General features: G+C 44.1%; 2 protein-coding genes across 11 annotated transcripts; one reads left to right on the top strand and one right to left on the bottom strand.

Moving 5' to 3' along the window:
* Window positions 1-121: 121 nt before the first annotated feature.
* Window positions 122-7,613, bottom strand: med1l (mediator complex subunit 1-like). 6 transcript variants are annotated; one of them, XM_086192280.1, is made up of 17 exons: window positions 6,975-7,326; window positions 6,242-6,332; window positions 5,043-5,118; window positions 4,891-4,945; window positions 4,652-4,778; window positions 4,534-4,562; window positions 4,379-4,450; window positions 4,213-4,287; window positions 3,687-3,763; window positions 3,529-3,591; window positions 3,282-3,393; window positions 3,071-3,195; window positions 2,857-2,972; window positions 2,564-2,753; window positions 2,389-2,484; window positions 1,586-1,688; window positions 122-1,439 (listed from the first exon to the last, which is right to left on the bottom strand). In XM_086192280.1, exons 1-17 carry the CDS (start codon window positions 7,085-7,087, stop codon window positions 1,082-1,084), a joined length of 1,878 nt encoding a protein of 625 aa, XP_086048406.1. In that variant the 5' UTR covers window positions 7,088-7,326; the 3' UTR covers window positions 122-1,081. The 6 variants fall into 6 exon arrangements, with proteins under 6 accessions (XP_086048406.1, XP_086048411.1, XP_086048410.1 ...); XM_086192285.1 differs by lacking the exon at window positions 6,975-7,326 and adding an exon at window positions 6,910-6,952; XM_086192284.1 differs by lacking the exon at window positions 6,975-7,326 and adding an exon at window positions 6,700-6,765.
* On the top strand, window positions 6,806-14,190 carry ralaa (RAS like proto-oncogene Aa). 5 transcript variants are annotated; one of them, XM_086192286.1, is made up of 5 exons: window positions 6,806-6,976; window positions 9,085-9,315; window positions 9,403-9,611; window positions 9,822-9,996; window positions 10,790-14,190. In XM_086192286.1, the coding sequence occupies exons 2-5, from the start codon at window positions 9,202-9,204 to the stop codon at window positions 10,910-10,912; spliced, it is 621 nt and encodes a 206-aa protein (XP_086048412.1). In that variant the 5' UTR covers window positions 6,806-6,976; window positions 9,085-9,201; the 3' UTR covers window positions 10,913-14,190. The 5 variants fall into 5 exon arrangements, with proteins under 5 accessions (XP_086048412.1, XP_086048413.1, XP_086048416.1 ...); XM_086192287.1 differs by lacking the exon at window positions 6,806-6,976 and adding an exon at window positions 7,058-7,226; XM_086192290.1 differs by lacking the exon at window positions 6,806-6,976 and adding an exon at window positions 7,201-7,219.
* Window positions 14,191-14,760: the final 570 nt, after the last annotated feature.

The raw sequence follows: 14,760 nt of genomic DNA, 5'->3' as shown, positions 1-14,760 counted from the left end.
ATTGTAGTTTATGGAGTTCTATCTTTAAGCCGCAAAAATATCTAAATTGAGGGAACAAGTTAGGTCTCGTCTACTCAAAATAAAGAAATTGAGGGAACCTGATATATCTTGTGGCCACAAATTATATTTATTTTTCTCTCTGAGGCTCCATAGAAGACAGGGTAGAAGCAGTGAAAACAAGATTCTGTCATTTTTCATTATTATTAATCACAGCTGTGCCTCCGCCAATCACAAGGCCTGACACTTAATCTCCTCTATATAAATAAAGGCCCGTTGAAAGTGGAGAATGGTTTAACCGCACATTTTGGAATGTTTCTATGAATAGCAGCCGTACAGGTCATTGGATATCTGAAGTCTCAACAAAAACAGTTGCCTGGTGTTGACAGTTGGCTTTCTGAATCCGCACTGAGCACAACACAGCCCTAAATTCCTTAATAAGCCACTTGAGTTATTGGTTTCAGCTCAAATCTACCGTTCAGAAGAGGACGCAGCTTCGCTTTCCGCAAATAAAAAGCCAACATTACACAGTTCACTTCTCACTTCTTTTTTTTTTGCACAAGTTAAAGCACTATTGTGTACAGGGTGCTCAGCAGTAATCAAGAGATTCCAGAGAGAATGTTTCCATCCCACAGAGGTAACACTTGCCATTTACTGTACAAAACATTCTCTCTGAAAGGGAAAAAAAGGACTAAGTGTGCAAAAAGCACAGCGTCTGGGTGTAATCCTCGATGTTTTTATGCATCCAAAGGAAGTATTTCCTTTCTAGATTAGCTGTGTTTTAACGCTTGCAAGCCTTCTAAAATGTATAATGCATTTTGTGTTTGGCTCACATGGCACTTGGCCGTCTGCGAGGTCAAATGCAAAACCTCAAACCTTTACAGCCAGCAGTCTTTGCCACACTGGAATGCATGGCAAAGACGACTTCAGCGTTGTGCAGGAGATGGACGTGACTTAGTGTGCATTGGGCAAATTAACAATCTCATTAAACTCTAGCTTTATTGTACAGAAAGGAAAGCTGCTTTGTCCAAATATTTATTCATTCTAAACATGAACACAATCGAAAATGTCCCATACGATCAGCCTACATCAGCTCTGGCGGAGTGCCATTGCTGGTCATCCAGCGTGAAAACACACCCACGGGAGCGGAGGGGTAAGGGTTGACACCAGGACTCGCATTTATTTCAGGAAGAAGCTCAGATTTGACTAGAGAGGTGGTGTAGCATGCCGGCGCAGAGACAGCTAAGCTGGCCGCTGGCACAACTGCGCCCTGAGAGGACGTGGTCAAGGCGATACTGGTGTCTGACGCAGCGGCGCTCGAGGGACGTGAGTGGTCATTTTCGGTCTCTGTGGAGGCCGAGGGGCCAGGAGAAAGTGGGGCAGAGGTGACCGGCTGTAGCTTGGTGAATAGCGCACACAGGGTCAGAGGAATGGACATGCACCTGAGTCAAAACCAAACACAGGAGGGGAGGGGGTCACGTTACTGAAGCGGGTGGCCTTCACATTGCTGAGTGAAAATACTATGAAATCTTGTGATACAGTCTTAAAGCTGTCCCCCACCTCTGGCAGACACGTCTATAAATCGTACCTCCTCAGGACATCGGACACATATTCATCAACAGAGGGATCTCCCGTTTCCGGTCCAAACAAATTGCAGGTAATCTGATGAGAGTTGGAGATGTTCACCAGCACTGTGAACAAAGAAAAAGCACCAATAAGTCAGATTACGTAGATCATATTTATCACTGGCTAAATCTTAAAGGTGATGCGTCGCCCGAAAAAAGAAGTGTATGCAGGGTACTTACAAGTAGGTGCCGTGAGCTATCAAATATGTTTTCTTCATCGCTTTGTGACTCCAGAACGCAGCAAAGCCAGACGCCTATATTTAGCTCCAAGCTAAAGGCGGCCCTCCACAGCCACCAACTACAAACAAAACTGTCCAAAAAAAAACGTCCGTTTACAAACTCTCAGATGCATCATCCAGTGTAATCCACATCTTCCTTATCCAGCTTTGCTCAGTAATCCACAAACACTTGGATTTGAGCTAAAAACAAACTAAATATAACCCTTCTGGTTTAACATGGGTGCATGAAGTGCAACCAGCTGGTTGAACCAACACACCGTTTCAATGTGCTCAGAGCCTTTTTGGGACAGTTTTGTTGTAGTTGGGAATACTTATGAGTATTTGAAAGGCAAAAAAACACTTGCACACGCATGAAGCCTCACTTTTTTCTTAAATCTCGTGTGGCTCAGAAATAAAAAAAAAAAACCACCACAACAGCCCTGCTTCTGTAAACTGTGGCCCTTCTTGAAAGTTCACGTGTTTCAGATGTTGAGGCTCTCAGCCTGCCGACACCAACAAGTAAAAAGGTGATTGCGTCAAATGCTTACAAACGGCGAGGGAGTCCACGTTGGGGCGGAGGAAGGTCACGGAAAAGCTGGTGTCGGACTCCAGACGGACTTCAAATTGCAGGTCACAAGCGGAACCTGACGAGAGCAAATCGATTCAATCGATGGCTGTTTGACATTTTCGTCCCTGATTCAACGTGGTGAGAAACCCTCCTACCTGGACTGCCACACACACAGCTCCTCAGCAAGGTGTTAATGGCACACTGGTGGCGCAGCAGCTCCACTAAGGTGGGGACATGGACAGGGTGGGTAAAGGGGATGCTGTCCATCATCGTCCCTCTATGGGACGGCGTCTCCCACGATGCTTCAGGGAAAATATAACTGTGCATCACATCACCAGGGAGAGCCTGGGAAGAGAAGCATTAATGCCTTTTGCATCAGTCAGCTTGACACAAACTTGTTAAATCGGTAAGGCAAAACAAACACACACACACACACACACTAAAATACCACAGTAAATATAGTATCCTGCTCATCCGTCTCCTGGTAGTTCATGCCTGGTGAGCGTCTCATCAGAAGCTTGGGAAACGGCGCCCACTGCAGGTCAACATCTGGTACAGTCACATCTAGAAAACGAGAGACGGGTGCTTGGAAACTTCCGACCCTGAGGAACGTGCTAAAAGAAAAAAAATGGTGCTTTTACAGAGCAGAAGTCTTGACAGACCTGTACTTTGCCTGATCTTGCTGACAAAAGCCATCATCATCGGTACTGCTGGCTGCAGTTTGAGCAGAAAGCAGGCGGGTAGCAGTTCGTGCGGCGCCTCACCCGGCGGTGTGAACACAGGATAACTACAACAGGGCGCAGTTCCATTAGTGAAGAAGTGGCTGGCACAGAAGTTCAGGTGCGCTGCGGGATGTGTGAAATGTCCCGGTACCCCTGAGGATCCAGCTGGAGGGGCAGTGGGACCACAGATGCCATCTGAAGCTTGTGAGTGGCATCGCTGAGGCCCACCGCCAGCTGGGCTGCCTGTACCACTGGTTCCAGATCTGTTAGTTTAATTAAAAAAAAGAGTGTGCCAACATGAAGACTGGGTCTACCATGCAGAGCCACAGTCAAATACCACATTCAGGAGACGTCGAACCACGTCTGCGAATGTGTCTCAACGAGATTTAGCATCTTACAGGAAACTGAAGTGTTCTGTCCATCAGTCGGGGCCATAAAGAACTGGAGAGTCATGGGGAAATCTAGAGAAAAACATTGACTATTAAAAATTCTGAACAAATTTAAAAAAAAAAAAAAAGGTAAAAAAAAATCTGTATAAGTTTAGGTGATTATGTACCTTCTTTCCCTGCAATTAAACAGCCTATCAGGCCATTGTTGATCAGGTCTACTAGCGGGTCGCCGTCCTCTGGCACCCTGAAAGCCAAATGATACGCGTTTGTTCTTCTTTCTTCTTATGTGCCCGAAATTCAGTCTCACAGACACAAAGCGAGGACGTTACAAATGGCCTGGTTTTATTTCCTGTCTCTGAGACTAAACTGAGGGCAACAAAAAGTCCCCTTTAGGCCTAAGAACTAATTTGTGCGTAACATTTAATGAATGAAGTCCATTGTTGAAACTTTTTTACAACTGGGCAAGTGGGTCAGAAATCTTCTTACCAGAGGTCAAGCTTTTATTTGCCCCTTGACACACACACACAGACACTTTTTTTTTTCTTTTTGAGTGCAACTCTCAAAGATCGCTCACTCTGCGGCCAGAAAAGAATCGTAGCACCTACCCAGCTGGGCAAGTGAGTTGCTAGATTTACTAGCCCAACTAGACTTTTTATTCAACCCTTTTTTTAAAAAGGCATTTATGTCCCTCACCTCGGCAAATGTGACATTTCCTGCAAGTCTTTTCTGAGGTACTGCAGAGATGCAAATAGTTTTAGCTTCATTTCACTGTGAAAAAACACAAAACAACAAAATACAGACGGATAAGTAACTGCTAGGGACCCAAAACTGTTCAGGCTAATAAATGGCTAGGAAGCACCTGTTCCCAGGCATGTTGTACTGGGTGAGGAGGCCCTCCAGTTTCATGGAGAACTCAGCAAAATGTTTTGACCTGTGAGGACAGCCAAACAAACAGCGTTTGCGTCGGAGACATATTCTGGAAAATAAGTCAACTGTCAGGTTGTCCACTCTTACCTCAACAGCTGAAGAAGGGACTTACTGGACTGCAAGACAACTTGTTTTAATCAGAGTACATATTTCAAAAGAAACAAAAAAGTTGAGTGTTATGATTGGCTTGCTGGAGCCCACTTACAACAGGGGATCCCCCGTGGGGGGCCACCTTGACCTCCTCCACCCCGCCACATGGCTGCAACAGCACCTCCAGGTAGAACAGGTCAGCTGTCAGGTAGCACGTCCCCTCTGTAACGTGGAAGCCCATCCTAAGATGGAACATGGAAATGACTGAGTAAGACACAGCAAAAGATGGGGTCCCCCCCCCCCCCAAAAAAAAAATTAGAAAAAAAACCTCATCATCGTCAAGTGCGTCTTTACCCTTGATGTTTGGCAATCGTTTCCAAACGAGAGGTCACGACACTCATAGAGGGCCCTGAAACGTGGAAGGACCAACTTATCTACGGGCAAGTGTCAAATAAAACAGCTGAATATGTAAAACAATCACATAATTTCACAACATTTCTGTTTACCATTAAACACCTCCTGGAGCCTCTCCAGGGATCGAACCAGCGGCTCACAGGCTCTGGTTTCGTCTCTGGATTTGTCCTGTTGTGAAAAAGCAGGAGGGGAGAATGAAACAACAGGCCAGTTGTGTGACAATGTCATCCTTGTGTTAGTGGTCTTTGGTCCCCCCCCCATCCAGGCATTCAGAACACAAACGTGTCGCACCATGGTACAGGGAAATATGACTTCTGGATGCTTCGCTCTCATAGGCGGGCGCGTTTGGAGACGGGAGCAACACCTGCACGAGTGTGCTGTGCGCCGCGAGTCGGCGCCGACCCCAATGACGTAATTCTTGAGAGGCCTGACCCTTCTGTATGAAATTCCTTTAGAGCATAGCTGCTAGCAGATTTAGCCAGCTGCCTCATCCCTCTGGACCACACATCACCTCATATCAAGTCATCAAGTTTCTTGACCAGACTCTGGAGGCCGACCGCCGCCAAACTCAACTTCACACGAATCCAAAAGCATTGTCCGTCCCGCTGCTCCACCCAGAACAAATCTAGAGAAAAACAGCACTTGAGGAGGAGAGGCCACTCCCGTAGAAGACCGGTGGAAATAATGCAAAAGAAAACAAAACGACGGCAACGAACAGCAAACGTCCCGCCAAACATGAAGAATTCAGCTTCGTGTCGAGCAACTTTGCTTTGAAGTGAATCCAAGTAAAGCCGCGATGTCTAAAGACTGCAGGCCAAACAACAATGACGTGAATGTTTTAGGATGGATGATCTCATTTTTAGTGCAATCGCCACACAGCCCCTGATTAGCATTTTATCACAGAGAAACCGCCGGCTTCCCCTCATATACGGGCAAGCTGGGCGATGATAGATGCAAGTCATCCATGTCAGCAGATGCAAGACGGAATCTGTGTCAGTCCAAGTCTCTGTGCCCAGCAGACGAGGGGGAGACAAAGTACAAGTATGCGACTTAAGGCTTTTGTAAATGGTTTTAATAAAAGAAAAAGTGCCATTTTCAAAGTTGCAGCGGTCAGTAGTGGGTGAACATCATATAAAAGCGTTTTTAAACAGATAACAACAACAACAATGGCCGAATATCTGCAAAAGTCGAACTCCCCTGCTTTCAGGTAACCTTTGGTTATTTTTTATGCCTCCTCCTGCATCATCGGGGCCGTGAGGTTTGAAACGGGAACTGGTGGTTTTATTCTTACCATGCATCTTCTGACAAGCAGGAAAGTCTCATTCCAGGACTTCTTTGCAAATTTCAAGCGCAGGTCAGAGATGAGGGACTTCATCACTACACTGAAGGGACAGAAATGACCAAAAAAAAAAAGAGAGATTAATCAGCAGCCACACCTTTTGGTTTTGTTCAGCCTCAAGTCTTTTAATTCAGTTGGTTAAAAAAAAAGAGTTTTACTTCAATTCGTACATAGTCAATGTTGGCAGGCAGTTTATCTTAAACAGAGACAATAAACCACCATGACCATCCTTGTTGAGGTCGGTTTAAACCGGTGCTGCTGACTAGCCAAACGTGCCAGGTTTTATGTGGATTAGCCAATTAAATCAACCAATTATGGCTCCTGCTCACATTCTGGTTCGTATTTTGACAACGAAGCAAGTTGTTCTCAAATATTAAAATTCTCTACACGTTCCTATTTTCTTTTCTTACAGAAATTTTGTATTCCTGCGAATAAAAGATAAAATTTAAAAAAAAAAAAAATAAAGTTGAACCCGAATGTTGTCTTGCTCTCCGGAGCGGGCGGGCGTTGTCAGACCAGAGCCCAGCCCCTCAGCCAGTCTGCTGCTAACAACTCCCAGCCGAGTCCCGCAGCTAGCCAGGGCGCTAGCCATGAGCTAACAAGCAGCTAGCTTGTCTTACCAGTTTGCCACCACAATTCAAGCCTTCGTGAAGCGCTGTATCGAGGTGAATGCTGCTTCATTTACCGGTAGGTGATGTTAGTCACACGGATGCTTTCGGTAGCTCGGTTGCTGACAGGAGTTAGGAGTGGTATCTTTTTTTCTTCATTGTTATTATCTTTTTTTTTACGTTGAATCATTTAGTTGTGATTAGCTGCTTGTCATCGTTTGCTAGCCTGTGTGGCCACCCTAGCTGCCTAGCAAGGAGGAAGCTACTGGGTTTGGAAGCATCGACCGAACATCTGTTGCTGTGTATCCGATTTTAACGATTGGTAACCGGTCAGCTGGCTGAGTTGCTGCCTGTATCTCGACGTAGGGTTGTTAATTGTTAGCCAACCGGCTAGAGAGAGGGGAGCGAAATTGTTAGCCCACTGTTGTCACAGCTAGCCAGTTACCTGCCGTTGACATGTCACCGGCTAACTTGCTAATAAGTTGACATGATTATTGTGCACGATTACCTCAGTATTTCGTTTTCTGGCGTCGTATCGACTCCTTAGTCCAAGCGTTCCCTCGCTCGGCTAATGTATCAGACTCACTGCGTTCATCCTGTGCTGTGTCGACGCTTTTTGAGAATTTGTTGCCAATTTAATGATCAGCTAATTAGCTTGGTGGGTTCACGCCAGTTCCAAGGCTTTTAACTCATATTGTTTTAACGGTACACGCCTTTTTATGTTTTGAGATTAATTTTGAGCACGTAATTTATTTTTTTTTAGGGGAGGTGATTTATTAGTAACGTTCTATCTGGCACACCCTTGTTATAAATGGCCATGTCAGTGGCCTTTTTAACTTGGCTAATATTACTGAGGAGGACAGGTTGGAACAATATTTCCTGTAAACTCTGCGTGAGGAGAACTTCTTAGTCAGGATGTGGGTCAAATGTGTGATGGTTGGATGCCAGTATTTTGTATATTAGTTTTTATTTGTCGACTTAATATATCTACAGATCTAACTAGGTTGTCTCTACTCTCCAGTTCTGCTTACTTTTTGCTCTTTGCTGTCTTGCAGGGGAGAGCTTTGGATGGAATTTAGAGCTTTTTCTGCTCTAAACAGTGAGGTGCCAAGTGTGGAAAAAGTTGGTTCTTTACAATGAAGCTAAATATTCTGTTGTTTGTCGGCTTTAAAACCAAAAGTGAGCGGAAAGGCACTTAAATACTCAATAGAAGTTGACGCTCTCAGCTTGAGCCTATTGATTTGCATGTATACTTTCTAGAGTTGGTGGTTTCTACCCAGGTTTTTTTTATTTCTTTTCTAACTCTGTATATGGAGTCACTAATCAAAAACCTCTTTATTCATAAGGTCAGAGCTTATCGCTGCTGTTATCGAGATTAGCTGGGTCCATGAGGTTGAAAGATAGGATTTGTGTCATCAAAAGTTCAGCAGTGAATCAATACCACTGCAGAAAACATCAAGGGTCAGTCGCGTGATGTTATGTGCATCATATGTTAATTTACTGGTGATTAATTAAGTTAATTAATCGCCCTGGGCTCCCAGGAGGGCGGCTGAATGTGCATTTCAGCCAGCGTAAAAGATGGAGAAGACATGACTTGCACTGCTTGCCCTCGCTTCCGTCGGTAATTTGTATAATTACCTGTTGGCTGCATTTCCCATCTTTATCCCTGATCCCCAGAGGCCCGCGTGAGCTCGTGATAGGATGAGGCTCTGGCGTACACTTCTGAACATCATGTTATTTCCATGGTCGTCTTGAATAGTCCAAGATGAGGAATTGGCCGCTAAATAGCTTTTGCATGTGTCAGATTTTATCCAGCCCTGTCAAAGTTTGGAAAGTATGGCCAGATGTTACCCAGAGGTCTCTCATTCCTTTGCTAAATGGCTTTCACAGGGTCGACCTGGCTCGGCGTGTTTGTGTACCTTTGTGGAGACAGCCAAACAGCTGTAGGGAGGAGTGAATATAACAAAGCCGGTGAAACGCAGTGGTCACTATTTGCTTTGCTTTGTTTACCTTCCTTTGAGAGCCATCCTAGGCGTTGTCGGAACGTTCTTTAATCCTCATTGTCTTTATTGTAGTTGTGTTGACTGTAGTAAGGCCTTTATTTGCATGCAGAAATTGAATTTTGAGCGAGAAAAGATCATCAAACACCTTATGATTATTTCTTGTTTTCTTTCTTCTTTCCCCCAGGATTTATCATTTAATCCTTTGTCGCTGCTGGCGTCGTCGGTGTGATTTATTTCCCGATCCTTCCCTCTACCTTGGACTTCTCTCCGTTCACATTTGGATCTCTTGGTGCACAGAGCCATGGCAGCTGCTAAACCCAAAGGGCAGAATTCTCTAGCCCTTCACAAAGTGATTATGGTGGGCAGCGGAGGAGTGGGCAAATCAGCCCTCACGCTCCAGTTTATGTATGATGAGGTGAGCGCGTGCTCAGGAGTCTCATGAGTGGGTCATGAAGTTCTCTGCTTTTGCTGAACCTTGGCGTTTGGTGTGTTTTTCTCATAGTTTGTTGAAGACTACGAGCCCACCAAAGCAGACAGCTACAGGAAGAAAGTGGTGCTGGATGGAGAGGAGGTCCAGATCGACATCCTTGACACAGCTGGACAAGAGGACTACGCAGCCATACGGGATAACTACTTCCGCAGCGGCGAGGGTTTCCTCTGTGTGTTTTCTATCACAGAGCTGGAATCATTTGCAGCAACAGTAGACTTCAGGTTGAGTAACATACATCATCCTTTGCATTTGCAAGACAGCGACCATTAGCTGTTCCTCCACTGCTTTATCACTGCAGCCATGCATTTAGAACTCCATCGCAGCTGAACCTTTCGGACCTGATTTACAGTAATGGATATAACATGAAGTTTACTTTAGCCAAGCTGTTTATTTACATAATTCATAGCTACGTGACACTTCCTCTTCTGCAGAGAGCAGATCCTGCGAGTGAAGGAGGATGAGAACGTGCCCTTCCTGTTGGTCGGCAACAAATCAGACCTGGACGACCGACGGCAGGTTAGCGCGGACGAGGCGAAGGCCCGCGCTGAGCAGTGGGGGGTTTGCTACGTGGAGACTTCTGCCAAAACCCGTGCCAATGTTGACAAGGTTAGTCTGACGCTCGAAGCTGACGGTGGTTTTCTATCACAGGGCTATTTTGAGCTGTTCCAATCACAGGGGCCACCACTGAATCATGGTTCTCAAGGGCGTAGAGCCCTGGAAGGATGACGTATTTTTGTTATCCAGCCTGGAAGTTGGCATCACCATGGGCGCCATCGCCCAAAAGCCAAGAACATAATCTCCATGGCAACACATTTGGTGAATCTTAAACCTTTTGTTCAGCAAGATAATCTTCACACCTGAAGCTTTGCTCTACTGTGCTCAGCGTGATGACGCTTATCGTTGGCGACGCCCTCGGCAGTCTCACTTTGCTACTTGTTAGTACATGCAGGTTTTTTTAGACACTTCAAAATGGTCGCTGATGTATTTTTATACCATAGAACAAAACTTTCAAGTGGATAAAACTCGTGTTAATGATCAACCTAATTTCTGGATTAATCAAAGACCCATTGTCATTGAGACAAGGAAACTGAAGGTACTCCCGTATCTAAGGACTCGTCCCCCCCCCCACCACCACCACCCCCTTTATTTCGGGAGAAACAAGTCACTACTTGAGTTAGGTGCTCATTCGGGCCAGACTTCTGACTTGAGGCAATAATTTAGTGAACGCCTCAACCACAAAGTGAATTCTGAGTGTGGCAAAACAATGTCAACAACTGAATTCTCCCCATATGGTTCCTATGCTGCTGTCAGTCTGCGCGCCACTTCCTGTTTTGATGGGAAGGGGAAAAAAAGACTTGTCTTTGATAATGTGAGCCGATTTTTGTGTTTCATTTCCCAGGTGTTCTTTGACCTGATGAGAGAGATCCGGGCAAGGAAAATGGAGGATAGCAAAGAGAAGAACGGGAAGAAGAAAAGCAAAAGTTTGGCCAAGAGAATTAGAGAGCGGTGTTGTATTTTATAGTGGTCAAAGACAGCAGGGTAGCTGCTTGTGTACATATACATTTCTCAGAATTTTGCATTTACTTTGTGCCCATACCTGACCATGACTTTCTGTTCCTGGTCTCCAGGACGTCTGACTAGCGTGTCAGAGAGTAGTAAGGTGGCACTCCATACACCATTTATAGCTCTAACTTTTTATGTGCTGACACTCCAAAATAATTTATGTACTCTCTTACTCTGACGACGTGACAGAGTGTAAAAACATGGGCTGTGTTTTAATTTAGGCCTACGCTTAAAAAGAGCCGAAGCCCTGAAATGTTACAAAACTTGTTATTGTAAAGTTCAATGTGTTTGATATATTCAGTGCAAGTCCAAAAGACGAGATAAATATGAAGGTGTCGGATGCAATGTTGAAATGGGGAAGATCAAACTGAAACTCAATACCGGAATTGATGCAAGTCCACTCTCTGGGCTGAACAGACTCCAGCCGGGATTCATCAAGTGCCACCATGAAAATGCACACTGCACCGGTGAATCCAGGAAGCATTTTAATTGAGAGACAGTTCTGTTGGCCAGAGCCTAAATTTGTTCTTTCCGCACCTCAGTTTTACTGCGTGGCATAGTTATGAACACCTATTTTTATCTGTGAATTTATCTCCCCCCCCCCCCTTTCCTCTATTAGCGCACTAATTTTCCCCTTCCAGTCACTTTGTTGAGTCTTCTCAAATGCACAAACATCATCGATCATTACCCTTAAAGCTGTGAGGGATCTTACAACACTTGAACCTTCTGCTTTTTTTTTTTTTGTGCTTTTTTTTTTTTCTTCTTCCAATTCTAACATTTCAAAAGTTTTACCTCACTCGGCTAATGACTTTCATTGCCTTTTTTGTTTTTTGCGACAAAGGAATCCCTGGTGCTCTGAAATAATGTGATTCCAATAACACTACATACTTACAACGTGTGTAACACTTGATAAAATATATTGCTTCCAGATATGTAAGGATTACTTTTGCCAATTTTACTTCACTTTGTTCGTACTTTTAGTTATGGTTATGTGTGTCCCTCTCTTTTCATTTACCTGCATGTGTTTCTTAATCGGACTAAAATTGGAAAACATCGATGGGTGGATGCAGTTTGAAGCCTCGTTTCCACACACGCACATCTGGAGTCTGTAACTCCACACACTACGCTGGAAGTCCATTCATTTCCTATGGAAAACTCAAATGACCTCCAATGTTTTTTGAGAAGCTCCTCCTGGTACCTGATGTGGTTTTCGCATGGAGGGGATGCTAGCGAAAACAAGCTAACAGGCTATAAGTGAGCTCCAAGTCTATCCCCGCCTCTGGAGGGCTCCATTCCATGTCGAGGTGTCAAATATCAGACCCAACAGCCTCTCAAGAGGTCTAATCAGCTGGCATGAACGTCTTCTCAGAGGTCAAACTGTGTGTTATTGTAAATTACCGACGCCACGTGTTCAAACGTGGAAACGAGGCCTGTGGCAGAGACGGAACGCAGGCTGGGTAGAAGTGTGGCGATACCTGTCCAATAAAATAAAGAGAAAAGAAAAAAAAGTTGCTCTCAGTCACCAAAGAAAAATGCTAGCTAGTGCAAACAAGTGCCCACTTATTCATTGAAGTGAATCACAACTTGCATCAAAACGAGCCCTGTGCAGTGCTTCATGTAAGTTTACTTCACGCAACCCTGGTGGTGTTTGTGCGAGAAAGAAAAAAACATCTTTGTGAGTCTAGTAGTGCTAAAGGAGGTGGTTTATTAAAAAAAAAAAAAGGATTTAATTCTGAATTGCCTGCGAGAGAAACGGAAGAGGGCTTTCATGTAGAGCGCACACTGTTGCCTACCTGTCCATGCTGAATGTGAATTATCCCCTCTGTCCATCCTGTTTGCCTGTAATCATGCGCTGCCAGTGATGTGCGTAGTGTAGGGGGCATTTACAGTCTACTTAGTTTACCTTTTGTTACATTTTTTTGTAAGGCTATTCTGTGTATAATACCTGGGCAACATCTAAATAAAGTACTTGCACTTGCTCATGTAGTTGAATAATTTAACAGGTAAGTGAAGATATAAAAATAAAATCAAATTGGCAAACCAAAACCCACTCTCAGACAAGCACGAAACGTATTTTAATCACTTTTTAAAGTCTTTGTTTGTTTGTTTTTTAAATAACCCTAACAGCCGTTCGAAGGTTGTGGTCACATCCCTCTCTGATCCAGCTGCATATTTTTGTAAATGTCTTTGTGTATTGCCGACAGCAAAAGCTCGCCCTGCGTCTCCACACCCCAACAGGATGGCCCACACTGGAGTCTATGCAAAAATATATATATACATATATATATATGTTTGCCATATTAGCAAATAGAAACATGGAAACAGTTCAGACAGTCTGTGGTTTGGGGTCTCACCACAATTAGAAAAAAAAAAAGAAAGTAATTTAGAGAATGTGAAAACACTCAACTCATTAATTCCCTCAATTATTGTATTTAATTTAAAAAAAAGAAAGAAAGAAAGAAACACTAAGACAGGCTTTGTTGGTGGGCTTGTTTATGGCGCTGTCCCGTGTGAGCTCAAGGCAGAGATGTGAGAGGGTGCTTGTGGTGTTTCTTATTTATTGAAAAGCACACAGTTGGAGTGTGAAGTCGGGCAGTGGGCCGACGTATGCGACAGGTCGGGAGGCAAAACCAGAGTCTGCTTTGTTATTGTTTTTAAGGGCTACACTCCACCCCCCACTCCCGAAAATGTTGCGAAAATAACGTGTCTTGCTGAAGCTACTAAACTGAAAGGGACTCCCGCAGTGCTTGCTTCATCCGACGTTAGCTCAGCACTTGTCTGAGTTCACGACTTTTTTGTTTTCCCAAAAAGCAAACATCCATCGTCTCTTTTTAACCCCCCTGCCCTGCCCCGCCGCCGCCGCCGCCGCCTTTTTGTGGATAATTAATAGACATGTTGGCTCAAATATCTCCAGCGGAATTTAATAGGTGATACTAAAGCGGGTGTTTGTCTGAAAGCTTTTTAAGCAAAACTCTCTTCTTGGGTATTCAAATAATGTCTTCTGCTTTTTTCTCTCTCTTTTTTTTTTTTTTCAATAAACACCCCTGGAATAAAATAAAAAAAAAAATGGATATCTTTGTCTGGTTGGATGGTTGTATGTATGCCATCAATGAAACGTTTCCTTCATGTTTACTTATTTTTAACATAACCACTAATGTAGCCTATCTGTTTGTGAATGCAAGAGGTGACGCTTACATTTCAATTCGATTTTTGTGAGTTATTTGGAAATGGCAAATAAAGTGGATATTACTAATAACATTTTTTGCTGTGTGTACTCAGGTAATCATTGTGTGGAGGTTTGGTGTTGATTTAAAAGGGTTAGCGCAGACCGGCTAGTTAGCTTAGCACAGTGAATGTTAGTGAGTGGGAAGTGTTAGCGTACCTCCGTCAAAAGTCACAGCGGCGTGACTGGGTGATGACAGCCGCCTGGACAGAGGTGACAGTTGGGATTCTGCCTGGATAGCTTTGATGTTCTGAGATCTGGGAGTTCAAGATCAAAGCCGGAGATGACAAATGGAGCTCTTAAGATCAAAGTCAGCATTTTGGATTTAAAAACACAGATTTGACACCAAGCTCAGAGTCAATGGTCGGCTTTTTGCTATACTTGTGATACATTTTAACTGAGCTTTCAAGAATCCAGGTAAAGAAAATGTGCGTTTCCATCGACTACTCTTGTGCAAATATTAGGTGTTTGTACTTCAATATACAAGCAGTAGGTGGCGCACTAATTCCCCTGCCTACTTCTTTGGAGGAAGACATTAATAAAAAGTAAAGCCTCAAACAAACATGGACACACACGAAATAGAT

This window comes from Aulostomus chinensis, chromosome 21, assembly GCF_037954235.1.
Source record: "Aulostomus chinensis isolate RoL2024-O1b breed Wild chromosome 21, RoL_Achi_v1.0, whole genome shotgun sequence".
NCBI classification, from domain to species: domain Eukaryota; kingdom Metazoa; phylum Chordata; class Actinopteri; order Syngnathiformes; family Aulostomidae; genus Aulostomus; species Aulostomus chinensis.
The sequence above is the reverse complement of the archived record's forward strand: the minus strand, read 5'-3'. Positions and strand labels throughout refer to the sequence as shown.